The sequence below is a fragment of the Colobus angolensis genome, unplaced genomic scaffold (assembly GCF_000951035.1).
Source record: "Colobus angolensis palliatus isolate OR3802 unplaced genomic scaffold, Cang.pa_1.0 Scaffold124, whole genome shotgun sequence".
Lineage (NCBI taxonomy): Eukaryota > Metazoa > Chordata > Mammalia > Primates > Cercopithecidae > Colobus > Colobus angolensis.
The window spans coordinates 6,730,022-6,748,926 of NW_012113586.1; the positions used below are offsets into that span (position 1 = coordinate 6,730,022).

Here is an 18,905-nt window from a genome sequence, read left to right on the forward strand (position 1 = left end):
AACCATGGTGATATACTTAAAAATTTTTTTGATCCATTTGGTTAATCGGTGACAGACCAGTTATTTGACATTATACTGGTATTATAGGGAAAGACAAAAAGCACTGAGAAAATCTGATTTCAGGTATAGTCTAAGAAAGAAAGTTTCCTTTTGGGTTTTCATCTCCCTACCCAAAAGCTCCAGGTTCTTGAGCTAGTTTGATATCATTGCCATCATAGCTGATCTCTGACATGAACTCATGATGGCTGAAGTATAGTCAGAAAATGTACCTTTTCTCCTAAAGAGAGTCAAAAGAGAATTTAAACATTTCAAATGGAAATTATGGTAGGAAACAGGGGAAATAAAATAGCCAAGTGCAAAGAAATGAGTGACTTAAATGGTCAACCAAAGATTGGTTTGATCAGCCTAACTCAGAAAATAGTTTTCTTTCTCTAGCTCTAACTCTGCCTAGAATATCAAACAAGAAACAGAAACTTCAGGTAGATTTAGGTTGGCACAGCTTTGAAGATATGGTGGAACTTTCAGAGATTGAGTCTTATTTCCAAGAGCTCCCAGTTAATTCTCTGGATCTAGGCTGTGCTGTATTTTTCAGTTTCCTTGATCCTCTGGTCTTTTGCCCTTAAATGAAGAACATCTGGCTCCCAAAACTGATCCTGAAGCTTTAGACTGTACTTCATATGTGTCCTCAGCCCCTTCCAGATGGTTCATGATTCTGGAATTCCATGTGTTCTCCCTGTAGCCTGGATCTCCCACTGGTCCATAAAGCTGGTCCTACTTTTAATGAAATTAGGATTCTTCATCTGTTATTTTAAGCTAGAATCTAAGCCTAGTGTCATCCATTCATTCATTCATTCATTCAACGAATATTTGTTGAGTGTCTACTATATTTCAGGCATTCTGTAAGGCACTTGGTATATGATGGTGAACAGAACAGATATGGGCTCTGCCTTTGTGGAACGTAAGTTTGGTGAGGGATTCCATCATTAAACAAACAACATTAAACAAAATTTGGTTGACCATATTCACAAATATGTACATAATAACACATGATAAATGCTATGAAGGAAAACAAAAGGGTGACTATGAGAGGGTAACAAAGGGAAATCCACTTTAGAATGAGGAGCCCAAGAAACCCCCCACCTTTTTTTTTTTTTTCTGAGACGGAGTCTCGCTCTGTCGCCCAGGCTGGAGTGCAATGGCACGATCTCGACTCACTGCGACCTCCCCCTCCCAGGTTCAAGTGATTCTCCTGCCTCAGCCTCCCGAATGCTGGGACTACAGGGGTGCGCCACCATGCTCCGCTAATTTTTGTATTTTTAGTAGAGATGGGGTTTCACCGTGTTGGCCAGGATTGTCTTGATCTTCTGACCTCATGATCCACCTACCTCCACCTTCCAAAGTGCTGGGATTACAGGCATGAGCCACTGCGCCCGGCCCAAAAAACCCTTTTTAAGGAAGTGAAAATTGAATCCAAAACATGAAGGAGCAGCCAGCCAGCCAAAGGGTCCAGAGAAGAGTATTTCAGATAGATGGAACAAAATCTCTGAGGTATGAGAGTGTGGTGTATTGTAGAAACTCAAAGGGAAGCCATCTTAGTTGCAGGGTAGTAGGTAAGGAGGAGACAGGAGTAAGGCGAGACTGGAAAGATCAGAGAGGAGCAGTTACATTCTTATGGGTCATACATGGTAAGTAGTTAAGTTTATTCTAAGTGTAATGGGAAGCCATAAAAGGGTTTTAGGCAGAGAAGTTACATGCTCTGTTTCCTATTTATTTTTATTTTTAAACATGCTTCACAGAAAAGTATAAAATGATCATGAATGAATTACAGAGTGACAAGACTGGAAGCTGTCAACTGTGATGCTTGATGCTAACTTTTGGTGGGAAACTTTAATTGCTCAGAAATCCTTTAGTTACAAGTGACAGAAAACCTAACTTAAGCTGACTTAAGCAGAAAAGGGGAATTTACTGGCTTGTAACAATGGTCCAAATGATGTAATCAGAACCTAATCTCTCATTTCATGTCTCTCAGCTTAGTCTCACTCTGTGTTAACTCATTCATAGGCAGGTTTTTATCATGTGAGTTCAGGCTTATGATGGAAAAAAAAAAAACTCTTTATTGGTTTTCAAGCCACACTGGGATGACTAGTGCCAACTGGGTCTGATTGTCTTGACTTGGTTCATTTGCACATCCCTGAACCAATTATTGCCAGTATAGTCAATGTTCTGATTAGGCAGGATAGTGTCATACCCTAATATTTAACACTTATTACATGTGTACACTGTCCAATCAGGAATGAGGTCAGACCTATACATCTGGTGTGACCATGCCAATATACTAACTGAAAATCAGCCTTAGTTATAGGTCATTTCCTTAATCTAAAGGTACAATCAGCTCTACTGGAAGCATGGGAACTGAAAATTGGGGAGGAGTAGTTTCCTAAAGGAAAATTCAAGTCCTATTATTAGAAGTGGGAATGAAGGTTAGGCAGGCAGCATAAATATATCCATAATAGGCCAGGCACAGTGGCTCACGCCTGTATTCCCAGCACTTTGGGAGGCCGAGGCGGGCAGATTATGAGGTCAGGAGTTCAAGACCAGCCTGGCCAACATGGTGAAACCCCGTCTCTACTAAAAATACAAAAAATTTAGCCAGGCATGTTGACATGCACCTGTAGTCCCAGCTACTCGGGAGGCTGAGGCAGAAGAATTGCTTGAATCTGGGAGGCACTGGTTGCAGTATGCCAAGATTGTGCCATTGCACTCCAGCCTGGGTGACAGAGTGAGACTCTGTCTCAAAAAAAAAAAAAAAAAAAAATCCATGATTTTTTTAATGTAACAAAATAGCAGTTTCCTCTGATATATATGTGTGGAATCTGTGCCTCCTTTGTAAACAACCAATATTCTCCTTTAAGACAATTTTATTTTCCGTCTAAAGGATGTATATAACTTTCAGCTCTATGCAGTATAGAGATTACTGATGCCTCCTGAACTTCCTTACCTTTACTCACTTTCTATTCATGTCTCTATCTTCAGTGCCTAGAGCAATGCTTAGCACATAGTATTTAAATATGAATAGTATTTTATACTTATACTTTATATTAACTATTTTAATATATTAAGTATAATAATTATGCTTACTATAGTAATATAGTAAGTATAAAATAAATATGTGTTTTAATTGGATCTGATTGAAATTCAGTATGTATTCTAGTGATTCATACTCAGGAACCTCCTTGAAAAGGAAGGTGTTTCTAGAATCCTAGTATGAGGTATGCATGTGCAAACACACATATGCAGTTCACACAGTGCATTCTGAAAATGTTGAAAACAACAACAAAAATGCTTACCAATATTCTTCCCACTTATATGCAATTTGTTAGAAAGTTTATACAAACCTGAAATTATCTTTTTCCGTTGCCAAGATAGAATGTGCAAAATGTGGACAAAGCTTTTAAGGGACTGTTTTCAAAACTGCAGAAACTGATACATGAATATATCAATGTAAATATATGACCTATAAGTAACTTATACCTATAAGTAACTAAAACAGCAAAACAAAGCAGCATAACAATGCTTTTGGGAGATTACTGGCCTAAATAATAATCATTATTATCATTTTTTTTGAGACAGGGTCTTGCTCTGTCACCCAGTCTGGAGTGCAGTGATGCAATCTGGGCTCACCACATCCCTCTGCCTCTCAGGTTGGATCAATTCTTGTTTCTCAGCCTCCCAAGTAGCTGGGATTACAGATGTGCAACACCACGCCTGGCTAATTTTTTCTGTATTTTTAGTAGGGTTTCATCATGTTGGCCTGGCTGGTCTTGAACTCCTGGCCTCAAGTTATCTGCCTGCCTCAGCCTCCCAAAGTACTGGAATTACAGGCGTGAGTCATCGTGCCTGGTTATGGGCCTAAATTAGAAAAAAATCAGGCTGGAAAGTGGAATAAAAAAAGAGATTCCAGCGTAGAGGATTATATAATAAAAATAAGACTTGTCATGGATGAATTATTGTGGAGAACAAATGACGTAAAAATGTACTAAGAGTGGTCAGAGGAAAAAGTTATATGAAGTCCAAAGCCAAAATGTGAATTTCAAAAAAAAAAAAAAAAATGCTGATTCATGATATATTGGATCTTATTTCTTTGGCAATTTTCTTTAGTGTTGGGCTTTACTATACAATCTGTTTGCAAAGAAAAGAAACCTTTTAAGAAAATACCAAAAATACAAATGAGAATATTATAGTGTCAACCCATTTGTAAGCACCTACATTTTGTTAACATTCGACAGTGATATGTTTATTTGGGATTATTAATTACTCTTAACAATTATATGTGATCTGATCAACAGTCATCTGAGTCTGTCTTTAGTCTTTCCCTTATATTTTTTCTTTTAATTCTAGGTATCTGTAATTCTTGCCCACCAAACAAGCCTACAGAATCTGTTCAGTCAAATAACTCCAGCTCATTTCTGAATTTTGGTATGTGTGTCATTTTACTGAAGAGTTAAACAAATTACCTAAATTACTCATTTACAGTATAACAGATACAACTTTAAATATGATTTTAGGTTGCACGTATAGGTCCTTATGTTTATATTCTTTTCCATGCAATTTATCTTTTTATTTTTAACCTTAACTACCTCTTAACATCTCACATAGAACTAAATTATCTAGTATATGTGGAAAATAAAGCTAGGTAACCAAATGATTGTGTTGGCATGTAGTAAATAAATATGACTATCCAAATGAAGAAATTGAGATGCTGTGATATTCCGGTTCATATCTAAAGCAAATTTATGAAAAACATACAAGTATGATAAAAAGAACAGCAGTTGTCACTATTTAGTCTTATATAACTAATTCAATAGTAGGAAATGAAGCACAATTCTGACAGTTTTAAGGTTTGCTTACTCAATTGCTCCTAAGTTAAGCTATAAACTTAAAATGGTAATTTTATATTATTCTAAGCATTCTATTATTCTATGTGATACATATTTATGATACTATTTAAATTATCAGGTATAATTTTTTGTAAGAAGAATAGCAATTAGTAGTAGGCTATTACTACTAAACATTATTATTAATCAACCCCCTGAAAGAGTGTGAGGCCTCCAGGAGTCCCTGAATCATACTTTGAGAACTGTCGCTTAATGGTATTGTCCTTACTTACACAATCAAAATTAGGTTGCTGCCACATCCAGACTGTAGGTGGCAAGAAAAGAGGAAAAAGTGGAGGTGTGGCCTCCTCTTTTTACTCTTCTGGTCTACAAAGGCACTGGCCCGGAAATGGCCAGATCATATCAGCTCATATTCCCTTGAAGAGAACTTAGACATGTGCTATAATTAAACTGCAAAAGAGACTGGGAAATGTAATATTGCTGGGCAGACAGAAAAAATTGCCTACATACAATTCTATTTGAGGAAGAAGCAAAGAGGATATTGGTGGATGGGGAGCAATATCTGCCACGCCTAAGAGTCCCTGTGTCATCTTCACAAAATGTTTAACTAAAATCTCTGGATCTGTCTTTTTTGCCATAAAATTTTGTTTGGATTTCATTAACTCTAAGGTTTAAAAAGTTATAATTTAGGCTGGGAGGGGTGATTCACACCTGTAATCCCAGCACTTTGGGAGGGCAAGGCGGGTGGATCATGAGGACAGGAGATCAAGACTATCTTGGCCAACATGGTGAAACCCTGTCTCTACTAAAAATACAAAAATTAGCAGGGCATAGTAGCGCATGCCTGTAATCCCAGCTACTCAGGAGGCAGAGGCAGGAGAATTGCTTGAACCAGGGAGTCGGAGGTTGCAGTGAGCTGAGATCGCGCCATTGCACTCCATGCTGGCAACAGAACGAGATGATTTACACGAAATCACTTAGCTAAAACATTCACATAGAATATTGTAAAAACTACAAAAAAAGCAAGCCAGGCATGGTGGTTCATGCCTATAATCCCAGCACTTTGGGAGGTTGAGGTGCGAGGGTCCCTTGAGCCCAGGAGTTGAAGACCAGTCTAGGTAACACAGTGAGACCATCTCATTAAAAAAAAAAAAAAAAGGAAAAAAGGAAAAGAAAAAAGCTCCCCACTTTGCCCAGAACATAAATGTTCTCTGCTTCCTTCTTTACTCTAAATCAGTGATACAACTTGACTAACTCTAGGCCTACCTAGCTTAACAATAGTCTATATAATCTAATATGAGGATAAAATATTAGAGAGCTGCCTCCATGTTGCTTCCTCTCAAATATGCCTAGATTTGAACATTTTACCTACTTAAAAAGCAGCACTTTCATGCCTGTAATTCTAGCACTTTGGGAGGCTGAGGAGGGAGGATTGCTTGGGGCCAGAAGTTTGAAACCAGTCTAAGCAACACAGTGAGACTCTGTCTCTACAATTTTTTTTTTTTTTAAACTAGCCAGGCATGCTGGCATGTGCCTGTAGTCCCAGCTACTCAGGACGCTGAGGTGGGAGGGTCACTTGAGCCCTGAAGGTTGAGGCTGCAGTGAGCCATGATCACGCCACTGCACTCTAGCCTGGGTGACAGTGCAAGACCCTGTCTTGGAAAAAAAAAACTAAAAAAATCAGCACTTACTTTTTTAAGGCAATATCAATTTAAGTGCATGTTACTCAAAAAAGTACTTAAATCGGAATGAAAAAAATTTGTGATTCAGGTTTATTTTCCCTGAATTGGCCCACATGCAAAAAAAGGTACCTTGAAACTGTTTTAAACTACTGAGAATTGACCAGAGAAAGAGAATGAATATAGGTATTCCTAAAATTTTAGGTACTCAGTACTAATATATATCTATATCTCTATTCCTAGTCCACTTGGGTTATAATCAAGTGATCTGTACTGACAGGATGATTCTGACTATTGTGTGTGAAACAATTTAACCAAAAGTATTCCTTCCATCTTCTTTCTTACCACTGGGAAGAGTAAAATGTACATCAACTAGGCTGTGCGTCCCCTCCACCAATTTTTTTAAATCACCACCATTAAGAAACTTGAATGTGCTTTTTTTTCTTGAATCTTCTTTCCCCTTCCCTACTCCTCTTCCAGTTCTGGCATAGTTTTCTAGGTTGGAAATTTTCTTTTTCTTTTTTTTTTTTTTTAAATGAGATGGAGTCTCGCTCTGTCACCCAGGCTGGAGTGCAGTGGCACGACATCGGCTCACTGCAACCTTGGCCTCCTGGGTTCAAGCGATTCTTCTGCCTCAGCCTCCCGAGTAGCTGGCATTACAGGCACTCATCACTATGTCTAGCTAATTTTTGTATTTTTAGTAGAGACAGGGTTTCACCATGTTGGTCAGGCTGGTCTTGAACTCCTGCCCTCAGGTGATCCACTCACCTTGGCCTCCCAAAGTGCTGGGATTATAGGTGTGAGCCACCATGCCTGGCTTCTGGGTTGAAATTTAAGCAACATTTGAGTAGTTACCATGTGCTTGAATTCCTGGCCTCAAGCTATCTTCCATACTCACCTCTAAAAGTGCTGGGAATATAGGTGTGAGCCAACATGACTGGCCTGAGCAACATCTGAGTACTTACTATGTGCCAGGCATTGTGCTGGATGCTGTGTGTTTTTGTTTTTGTAATTCTTTTTTTTTGTTTTTCTTTCCCTCTGCAGCCTTGACCTCCCTGGGCTCAAATGATTTGCCCACCTTAGCCTCCTGAGTATCTGGGACCAGAGGTGCAAGCCACCATGCCCGGCTAATTTCTTTTTGTATTTTTTTGTAGAGACAGGGTTTCACTATGTTGCCCAGGCTGGTCTCGAATTCCTGGGCTCAAGCAATCCACCTGCCTTGGCCTCCCAACCTGTGGGATTACTCAAAGGCGTGAGCCACTGCACCTCATCCCATTCGCTTTTTACACAAATATCTCATTTGATCCTTACATCAGTTTTTTAAGGTAGACAGTACAACTTGTATGATGATGAAATTAAAGGTTTAGGAATATCTTTGAGTTTTCCATTTTATTATTCCTCTATACTTCAAACCTTTCATTTCTCATTGTAAGTTTCTAAAGTTGCTAAGTGTAAGATAACTGAAAAATACACTGCCATTAGGCCTGGCTTAGTGGCTCACACCTGTAATCCTAGCACTTTGGGAGGCCAAGGTGGGTGGATCACTTGAGGTCAGGAGTTTGAGACCAGCCTGGCCAACAGGGTGAAACCCCATCTCTACTAAAAATACAAAAATTACCCAGGCATGTTGGCTGGCGCCTGTAATTCCAGCTACTCGGGAGGCTGAGGCAGGAGAATCGCTTGAATTCAGGAGGCGGAGGTTGCAGTGAGCTGAGATCGTGCCACTGCACTCCAGCCTGGGCGACAGAGCAAGACTCCGTCTCAAACAAAAAACAAACAAACAAAAAGACACTACCATCAAAGAAAAGTCATAAAGTCATATGTTGCTGAAATGATAAAGAACCAACATCATCAACCTGCACACCTTTTGAAAACATCCAGAAATAGCCTTCATTAGTTGTGAAAAATTTTCTCATCCTCCTTTTTTGGGGTAAGGTAGGGGGAACAAGTTTGAAGAAGAAAGATAAATAATAATGATTACTTACCTACTTCGTTTTTCAGAATTGTTTATTTTTTTTCTAAGCTTTTCAAACATAATCTCTTAGTAAATTGAAGGATTTCTGGACCGACACAGAGGTATATCTAGATGTAATACAATAATGTTATAAGTAACGGTGCTATATTTTTGTGAAATTAAAATTTCCCAGCTTCATTTAATGGGAAGGAGTGGATGACAAAAAGTCTTAGATAAATGATATTATATACTAAATTATCAAAGGCTATATATAACCAGGGTCCTACATTCTATTATTACCATTATTAAATTTGTAAGTGCTCTTCAAATTTAAAGTGTTATTAGTATTCTGTTATTTAAACTTTAGATTACTATAATCTCTTTATAATATATTACTAAATTGGTCAAGATGCTGCCTAAACTTAAAAAAAAAGACCATGTATTTGCATATGTTATACTCTAAAAGCCAAGTATTCATTTATATACTTAAAACATCTTTTTCATTCAACTTCATTTTTGTTCCCAGGTTTTGCAAACCGTTTTTCAAAACCCAAAGGACCAAGGAATCCACCACCAACTTGGAATATTTAATAAAACTCCAGATTTATAAGAATATGGGCTGCAAGTACACCTGCAAATAAAACTACTGGAATACTGCTAGCTAAAATAAGTGCTCTATATGCGTAATATCAAATATGAAGATATGCTAATGTGTTAATAGCTTTTAAAAGAAAAGCAAAATGTAAGTGCCAGTTTTGCATTTTCATATCATTTACATTGAGTTGAAAACTGCAAATAAAAGTTTGTCACTTGAGCTTATGTAGTGAATGCTATATGAGAAACACTTTTAGAATGGATTTTTCATTTTTGCCAGTTATTTTTATTTTCTTTTACTTTTTTACATAAATGTAAACTTCTAAAGGTTTGTAAGATTTGGATCTCAACTAATTTCTACATTACCAGAATGTACTATAAAAAGTTAAAAAAAGAACTTACCTTGTGGGTTGCAATACAAACTGCTCTTGACAATGACTATTTCCTAAGTTATTTTTGCCTAAATGAAGTATACCTTGTAAATCTTCCCAAATATTGTGGAAAACTGGAATATTAAGAAAATGAGAAATTATATTTACAAAAATAAAATGTGCAAATAATGACAATTATTTGAATATAACAACAAAGGAGTTCAACTGCATTACTGATAAGTTTTAATCAAAGTCATTAAATTACCAATTGTAGAAAAGTGATCAATGAAATATAGCAGCTATCTTTTGGTAGCAAAAGATATAAATTGTATATGTTTATACAGGATCTTTCAGATCATGTGCAATTTTTATCTAACCATCAGAAATACTAGTTTAAAATGAATTTCTATATGAATATGGATCTGCCATAAGAAAATCTATTTCAACTCTAATTTTATGTAGTGAATAAATTGGCGGTAATTGTGTTTTACAAAGAATCCACCTGACTTCCCCTAATGCATTAAAAACATTTTTATTTAAATAACTTTATTTATAACTTTTGGAAACACGTAGTATTGTTTAAACATCATTTGTTCTTCAGTATTTTTCATTCAGAAGCCCAATAGGGCAAACTGAATGAAATATTATTAGCTGTCTGTTGTAGTACAATGTATCCAATAGATAATCAATAAACTTTTTTGTTTTTAAACTGACTTCATTGCAGTAGTGTTTAGGTAATACTTCTCCAGAAACTAGTGAAATCAAACCACAGTAATTTTATCTGCTGAGTATATATATCATTGTAATCAATTACTTCCAAATGTCTTTAACAAGAAACAAATATATTAAAAGAATCCTAGGTAACTATGAGTCACCTAGGGCGCCACGAGTGCACCTGTAGACCCAGCTAGCTACTCATTCCTTGAGCCCAGGAGTTGGAGGCCAGCTTGGTCAATAGAGCAAGACCTTGTCTCTCTCCTTTTTTTTAAGAGTCAGGGGCTGGATCTGTCACCCAGGCCAGAGTGCAGTGGCGCGACCACTCCTCCCACCTTAGCCTCCCGAGTAGCTGGGACTACAGGCGCGTGCCACAACACCCAGATAATTTAAAAATTATTATTGTAGGGACAGAGTCTCACTGTTACCCAGGCTGATCTCGAACTCCTGGCCTCACGCGATCCTCCCGCCTCGGCCTAAGTTCTGGGATTGCCGGCGTAAGACACAGAGCCCCGCCCCGCCCGTCTCTAAATAAATACTTAAAAGAACCCCAGGTAAAAGCTAAAGCGAGGATGAAATTCTAAATGAATTTCTGAGCAGCAGCTATCCGTAGTGAACAGTGACGATTTGTGGTGTGCTCTCTGGTAGGCACACTTTTCAAATTTATGCAACCTTATCCTTAAGATTTGAAAAGAAAAACTTACAAAAAATCTTAAACATGGTTTTCCATCTACAATTTTTCTTAACTGTAGGGATATATTAAAAATAAATGCTAGACTTTTCCAGGCATTAGAGGGGATGTGGCCCGATGGCGAGGAGGGGCCGCCCCCACCAGGACCCCAAGCAGTTCTCGGACCTGACTTCGTAGGCCTGTAGTTGTAACCATAGCAATGCCCCAGATGCTTGAAAACATTTCTGAATTGCGGTCCTATCATATTTTTATAGCAAAACCACCCTTATTTTACATATTACTAAATCCTCTTTTCACCTTCATTTCATCCCTCGTCAAAGTTTAAAGGATGAAGATTTTTTTACCTGACAAAGGTTATGAGAGAAATATTAAATTTAAAAGTCACTGTGGAGACCACCTCCTCCGTGTAAATGAGGAAGGGTCATAGGAAGATGATAATGGGAACGCGCCGCCAGACTCTGAAAGCCATTAACATTGTTTCGGCCGTTAGGGCGGTTGGCGGCAACTCACCGCCCAGCGCCGGTTGCGTCGCAGCCAGAAGCGTGACTCCGCGCACGCTCCCTTTCCGCTCCTCCACTCAGAGCCGGGGACGCGGCGCGGGGCGCGGCGGAACTACAGCTCCCATCATGCTTTGCGCGGCACACGGTGCTTTACAATAGAAGCTCGGTTGGAGAGGCCTGCGGAGAAAAGCTGGGAACGGCCGCTTCCGGCATGTTCATCTCTGGACGAAGAACGGCCGACAAGTGGAGGGCGGAGGAGAGACTCCAATGCCCAGCGGGCAGTGCGCGGGCGGCGCTTGCGCGATGCGCGGACGGGGGGGCGGTCGGGCCATTTAAATGTGTGTTTGTGGGTGAAATGGCTGCGCAGGTCGGAGCGGTGCGCGTAGTACGGGCGGTGGCGGCGCAGGAGGAGCCGGACAAAGAGGGGAAGGAGAAACCTCCTGCTGGGGTCTCCCCGCGGGGAGTGAAACGGCAGCGCCGATCTAGCAGTGGGGGGTCTCAGGAGAAGCGGGGACGGCCGAGCCAGGAGCCCCCTCTCGCTCCCCCTCACCGGCGGCGTCGCAGCCGCCAACATCCTGGGCCGCTGCCGCCAACGAATGCAGCCCCAACTGTCCCAGGCCCTGTTGAGCCTCTTCTCCTGCCGCCTCCGCCGCCACCTTCGCTGGCACCCGCCGGGCCCGCTGTCGCTGCCCCTGTCGCGGCCCCAAGCACCTCGGCCCTCTTCACCTTCTCGCCTCTGACGGTGAGCGCGGCAGGGCCCAAACATAAGGGCCACAAGGAGCGGCACAAGCACCATCACCACCGCGGCTCCGATGGTGACCCCAGCTCCTGCGGAACCGATCTCAAGCACAAGGACAAGCAGGAAAACGGCGAGAGGACTGGAGGGGTGCCTCTGATCAAAGCCCCCAAGAGAGGTGAGAGCAGGCAAACTGCCTGACTTGGGTTCTAGGTCTCTCTCAGTTCCTATATCCTGCATTTTTAGTACTGAAAAACGCCAAACCCCTGCTTACCTCCTGCTGCTCTACTTCCCTGAGCTCACTGGGGTGGACCCTGGATTTCAGATCGTTGACACGGTTTGATCTAACTACTTGAGGCTTCTCGCTCCGAGGCCGAGCTGTCAGTTCCTAATCCCTTTGCCAGTCCCCCGGAGCCTCAACATTTGTTTTCAAATTCTGCAGGGTTTCCGCGCCGCGTTAGATTAGTAGGTGGGGTACTAAAAAATGCCTTTCCAAAGTAAAGACATGTTGTTAAAATCCCTTCTCCTTGTTTTGCTTGCTGGAAAGCTTTAGTATCCGCTCTCCCTTGCGCCAGAATAGTCAGGGGTATGGTTCCAGTCTTTCAGAAGGGAATTCACATAAAGGTTACACGACTCACTGGTTGACTTAGCTTCTGCAAGATAAAATATCAAACGCAATTAATCTTGGTTCTTTTTAATCTAGAGATACAAATCATTTTAAAGTTTTCATATTATCCATTTAAATTCTTAGAATAGTCGTGTGGAAGTTTTCTCTACGCTTTGGTACTAGGAAATAGGACCAACAGTGCCTCTGAAAAGTGGGAATTTGTGCAGTAGATAGTAGAGGCTGGAATTCCAGTTGCATTTGATTCTGTCTAGCACAATTTGTGAATCTGTTAATTCCAATAGCCCTCAAGAATATTTAACTAGAAAATGTCAGAGTATCCAATTAAATGTGGGTTCTAGAAAAATTAGATTGGCCAAAACTGATGTCTTCTTGTTCCCAAGTACCTGTAGCATTTATTTATATTCTTTGTGGAACAAATATGGTGCTTTTGATTATGCCATATGTTTGTACTTTATATATTATTTTATATAATTTGCTAGTTGTTTTTCCTCAGGAAGATTTAAAATACTTCTTTGTTTCTTAGTACTGGGCCAGTTAGGTTATTACATGTTAATTAACCGATCTTTCAACCTAAAGTTTTGTGAGTCTTGAAGCATTCTTTCCACGTATTGGGTCTTAAGGCTAATCATTTTTTTTGGTGGTGCTATTTCCAAATAGTGTAGTTCATTGCAAATAATTACTCAATAAGTATTTATTGAATAGCATTAAATTTTTATTCATTTGGTGGCATCCAAATCTTATCCTTGGCAGTAGAACTTGTGGCAAGATGACAGAATTGCCAGTTTTCACCACCAATATGCAATGATCTTGCTCTCTTTTTATTTTTACCTTTATTCCCTACTTTCTCATTTCGTGTGTGTGTGTGTGTGTGTGTGTGTTTTAACTGTACAGAACTAGAGGGAATCAGTGATCCTCTGGCTTAAATTTGTATTGTAGAAAAGGAAACTGAGGCCCAAAGTAGTAAAGAGGCCTGTTTAATCAAATCACAGTTAATTCGCACCAAGTGCAAAAAATTTAAATATTTTTTAAAAAGATGAATTATTGACATAACAGGGAGTAGAAACCAGACTCCTGAATCCTGCTTTGAGCTTCATCTCCAGGCCTCATGATGTTGCTTTCTCTTCCTGCTATTCATTTTTTCCACTCCTTTGTTTACCTTTTCCCTGTGCTTTGACATTACAATGGCTTTATATCATCAAGGATCCCTGACCTGGCCCTGTTTTATGGGGGATAGTGGCGATAGCATGTGTAATAATTCACAATCTGCTTCTCTGAAGATTACACAGGCCCCATGTTCTTTAAAAAACACGCTTCTGACCCAATGCTGACTGATAGAACTTTCTCAGATGATGGAAATTTTCTGTATTTGTGCTGACCAATATGGTAGCCATATGTGGTTCCTGAACAGACTTGAAATGTGGCGTGATTGAGGAACTGAAATTTTGATCTTATTTATAAATTTCTAATTAATTTATAATTAGTCACATATGGCTAGTGGCTACCACATTGGACAACACCACTCTATCTGTAGTTTGCCAATATGTGAAGAAGAGAAGTGGATTAAGATAAGTCCATTTAAACATTTTAACTTGTGACTGAGAGATTGTTGGATTATATACCCAAACTATATTTTGGGTGAAAAAGAGTTTTTTGGTCAAATACATTTGAGAAAAACTGTATACTGTAGCCTTCTACATATGTAATATGAACTGGCAAACTGGCGTTTTAAAAGTTTTGAAAACCCTACAGAAAATAAACTGGTTTAACTTTGTTTAATCCAGGCTTTTGCACATAGTTGGACTGATACCTTTCTTGTCCTGTGAACATCTTTGTTGTTACAGTGGTATGCAGGAGGCATGCCTCTGGTATTAATCTGAGTTTAAATCATGACTCTAACACTGTGTGAGCCTGAGCAAATTGCTTTACCCTCTCTCAACCGCACTTTTCCTGTCTGTAAAATGGGATTGTGGTATTTCATTTATAAGGACCTTGTATGGATTAAATAGGGCATTGTGTCAAAAGTACTTACAACAGTGCCTGGCTCATGGTAGGCACTTAGTTAAAACCGGCCTTTATTATTTTATTATGCATGGTCATCAAAACAACTCTAAGATTAATAAGGAGAGTGGGCAGATTCTTGTTACTTGCAAAGCTGTGTCCTTCCTTTGCTTATCCTCAGATTTTTGGAAACTATTTTAACTTTTTTTTTTGAGATAATTAATGATTCACAGGAAATTGCAAACACACTTGAGTTCTTACCTTTTACCGGTTTCACTCGGTAGCTACATCTTACGTAACTATTGTATAATGCCAACACCAGGAAATTGACATTGGAACAATATATATGTAGTTATATGCTATTTTATCATATGTAGATTAGTGTAACCACCACTACAATCAAGATACAGAACTATTCCACCACCACAAACCTTTTACAACCTTAGGCACTCCCTCTGTCTCTCTATCGTCCCTGTCCCCTGGCAACCACTAACCTGTTTTCCATCTCTGTAATTTTGTCATTTTGAGACTATTATATAAGTTGAATCATACAGTATGTAATCTTTGGAGATTGCCCTTTTTCACTCAGCATGATGTCCCTGAGATCCATCCCTCTTTTTCATTGATGAATAGTGTTCCATGCTATGGATGTACCATGGTTCACCTATTGAATCATTCCCCTATAAGAAAGGACATTTTGATTATTTCTAGTTTTGGGCTATTATAGATAAAGCTTCTATGAAAATTGATGTTCAGGTTTTTGTGTGCGTGTAACTTTTCATTTCTTTGGTCGTATGGCAAATACAGTTAGCCCTCTGTATCCATGGGTTCCACATCCCTGGATTCAGCCAACCTGGGATTGAAAATATTTTCAAAAAAAATTGTACTGGACTTGTACAGATTTTTTTTTCTTGTCACTGTTCCCTAAACAATACACTATAACAATTATTTATATAGCATTTACATTGTTTAGGTATAAATAATCTGGAGATGATTTAAAATATAGGGGAGGATGTGCATAGGTTGTAAGCAATTATTATGCCATTTTACATGAAGGACTTGATCATCTTGGATTTTGGTGCCCTGGGAGGCTCTGGAACCAATCCTCTGTGGATACCAAGGATGACTGTATATGTTTATTTATTTTGTTTGTTTTTTAAGATATTGCCAAAGTATTTTCTGGAGTGTCTGTACCATTTTACATTCCTGTCAGCGATGTAAGAGAAATCCAGTTTCTCCACATTCTTGCCAGTATCTGGTATTGTCACTATTTTTAGCAATTTTAATAGATGTGTAGTGATATATCATGATCTTAATTCGCATTTCCCAAATGGCTAGTGATATTACACATCTTTTCATATCATAATTTGCCATCTATATATCCTGGTCAGTAAAATGTCTCTTTGTACCTTTTGCCTATTTTCTAATTGAATTGTTTGTGTGTGTGTGTGTGTATATGTGTGTGTGTGTGTGTGTGCGTGTGTGTATATATATATATAATATATATATATATTTTTTTTGAGACAGAGTTTCGCTCTTGTTGCCCAGGCTGGAGAGCAATGGCGATCTTGGCTCACTGCAACCTCTGCCGCCTAGGTTCAAGTGATTTCTCTTGCCTCAGCCTCCCAAGTCGCTGGGATTACAGGTGCCTGCCACTACGCCCAGCTACTTTTTTATATTTTTAGTAGAAACGGGGTTTCATTGTGTTGGCCAGGCTGGTTTTGAACTCCAGACCTCAGGCGATCCACTTGTCTCAGCCTCCCAAAGTGCTGGGATTACAGGCGTGAGCCACTGTGCCCGGCCCTTGAATTGTGTATTTTTTATTGTTGGGTTTTGATAATATTTTGCAGATAACAGGTGCAGCTTCTTTGTATGTTTTGCACATATTTTCTCCCAATCTGTTGCTTGTCTTTCCCTCCTTTTTGTTTGTTTGCTTGTTTTTATTTTTGTCATTTTGGTTTTTATTATTATTATTATTATTTTTTGAGATGGATTCTCACTTTGTCACCCAGGCTGGAGTGCAGTAGCACAATCCTGGCCCACTGCAACCTCCACCTCCTGGGTTCGGGTGATTCTATGTCAGCCTCCCGACTAGCTGTGATTACAGGCCTCTGCCACCATGCCCGGCTACTTTTTGTATTTTTTAGTAGAGATGGGGTTTTGCCATGTTGGTCAGGCTGGTCTTGAACTCCTGACCTCAGGTGATCCGCCTGCTTTGGTCTCCCAAAGTGCTGGGATTATAGGCATGAGCCACCATGCCCAGCCTGTTTGTTTTTGTTTTTTGGGGAGGGTCTCACTCTCTTACCCAGGCTGGAGCACAGTGATGTGATCATGGCTCACTCTGGCCTCAACCTCTGGGGCTCAAGTGATCTTCCCACCTCAACCTCCCGAGTAACTGAGACCACACGTGTGCACCACCACACCTGGCTAATGTTTTTTGTTTTTGTTTTTGGTAGAGACAGGATCTCTCTTTGTTGTCCAGGCTGGTCTCAAACTCCTGGGCTCAAGTGATCCTCCCACCTTGGCCTACCAAAGTGTTGGGATTATAGACAGGAGCCACTGTGTCTGGTCCTTTCTACCTTCTCAGTGGGATACTTCACAGAGCAAAAGTTTTAAATTTTGTTGATATCCAATTTACTAGTTTTTTTTTTTTCTTTAATGGATCATGTTTTTTTGGCATCATATCTAACATACCAAGTCCTAGATCCCAAAGATTTTCTCCTTTGTTTTCTTCTAAAAGTTTTATAATTTTAACTTTCATATTTAAATCTGTCATTCGAGTTAATTTTGTACAGGTGTGAGGTTTAGGTTGCCTTATTTTTTCTTCTTGCCTAAGGATATCCAGTTGCTCTAGCACCTTTTGTTGAAAATATTAATCTTCCATTGAATTGGTTTTGCACTTTTTTCAGAAATCAGTACAATCTGTAATGTAACAAGGTTTTTTTGTTTGTTTGTTTGTTTTTTTGAGACAGAGTCTCGCTCTGTGCTAGGCTGGAGTGCAGTGGTGCGATCTCAGCTCAGTGCAACCTCCACCTCCTGGGTTCATGGGATTCTCATGCCTCAGCCTCCTGAGTAGCTGGGATTACAGGCGCCCACCACCATGCCCAGCTAATTTTGTACTTTTAGTAGAGATGGGGTTTCACCATGTTGGCCAGGCTGGTCTCAAACTCCTGAGATGTGCCTCCCACAAGTGCTGGGATTACAGGCATGAGCCACTGTGCCTGGCCTAACAATGGTTTTTACAATTTAAAATAGTTGGAACGACCTTGTAGCACATGGAAATCTTATGAAATTTAAACTGTGTCCAGAAATGAAGCTTTATTGGAATATAGCTCTGTTCATTCATATATATTGTCTATGGTAGTTTTTGCACTAAGGTAGCAGAATACAGTAATTGAGACAGAGACCATAAGACCACAAAGCCTGCTGTTTGACTCTTTAGAGAAGAAGTTTGCCACCCTTGAGTTCACTTAGGAGACATGTTCCTTCCTGCACAGCAGTTCAACAGTATTTAATCGGAGTTCATGTGGAGACTAATTACGAACTGTTACAATCTCAAAGATTTGGAGTTGTTCATAAACAGTTGAAACAAAAATTTAATCTGTAAATGCTAGGGTAAACTTGCTCATCTTCAAAACAGAAAGTAAAGTGATTTTCAGAGAGGGAAAGTGAAATGCTTAAAATGTTTTAGTTAGTGATAGAGCTGAATACAGAACTCAGTTTTTTTCACTCATGGCCCAGTTGACCTCTTTTTCTGCTATGCACATTGGGGTTGATTATTTAACAAAGAGATATTTAAATGTTGTTTTTATTTCATATAGGTAGGAGACTTGAGTCTAACTAAACTGGCAGTTACCTTTGTGTTTTGAAATCTTAATTTTTTTCTCTCCCTCTTATTGCTCATAAAAACATAGGACAGGCCGGGCATGGTGGCTCACACCTGTAATCCCAGGCCAAGGCAGGCAAATCATGAGGTCAGGAGCTTGACACCAGCCTGGTCAACATGGTAAAACCCTGTCTCTACGAAAAATACAAAAAATTAGCTGGGTGTAGTGGCGGGCACCTGTAATCCCAGCTACTTGGGAGGCTGAGGCAGGAGAATCACTTGAACCCGGGAGGGGGAGGTTGCAGTGAGCTGAGATTGC

The 18,905-nt window shown here is 39.7% G+C and overlaps 2 protein-coding genes and 1 long non-coding RNA gene across 7 annotated transcripts in view; 2 read left to right on the forward strand and 1 right to left on the reverse strand.

Moving 5' to 3' along the window:
* Positions 1-10,206, forward strand: part of PTPN22 (protein tyrosine phosphatase, non-receptor type 22 (lymphoid)) — a 64,613-nt gene extending 54,407 nt beyond the window's left edge. For 4 of the 5 annotated variants that reach the window (XM_011933130.1, XM_011933132.1, XM_011933133.1 and 1 more), the window contains 2 exons: positions 4,399-4,476; positions 9,055-10,206. In XM_011933130.1, the coding sequence (XP_011788520.1) occupies positions 4,399-4,476; positions 9,055-9,119 (143 nt within the window). In that variant the 3' untranslated portion in view covers positions 9,120-10,206. Of the gene's footprint in view, positions 1-4,398; positions 4,528-9,054 lie in introns of those variants that run through there. The other variant, XM_011933134.1, reaches the window with a different exon arrangement.
* LOC105505325 overlaps positions 1-11,409 on the reverse strand; it is a 97,858-nt gene extending 86,449 nt beyond the window's left edge. The window contains exons 1-3 of the long non-coding RNA XR_001000724.1: positions 11,196-11,409; positions 9,525-9,627; positions 8,560-8,656 (exon numbers count right to left, since the gene is read on the reverse strand). This is a non-coding gene — a long non-coding RNA (uncharacterized LOC105505325). The remainder of the gene's footprint in view (positions 1-8,559; positions 8,657-9,524; positions 9,628-11,195) is intronic.
* A 57-nt stretch (positions 11,410-11,466) lies between these two features.
* The window catches only part of RSBN1 (round spermatid basic protein 1), a 51,791-nt gene continuing 44,352 nt past the window's right edge, over positions 11,467-18,905 (forward strand). The window contains exon 1 of the mRNA XM_011933139.1: positions 11,467-12,312. Within this exon, the coding sequence (XP_011788529.1) occupies positions 11,610-12,312 (703 nt within the window). The 5' untranslated portion in view covers positions 11,467-11,609. The remainder of the gene's footprint in view (positions 12,313-18,905) is intronic.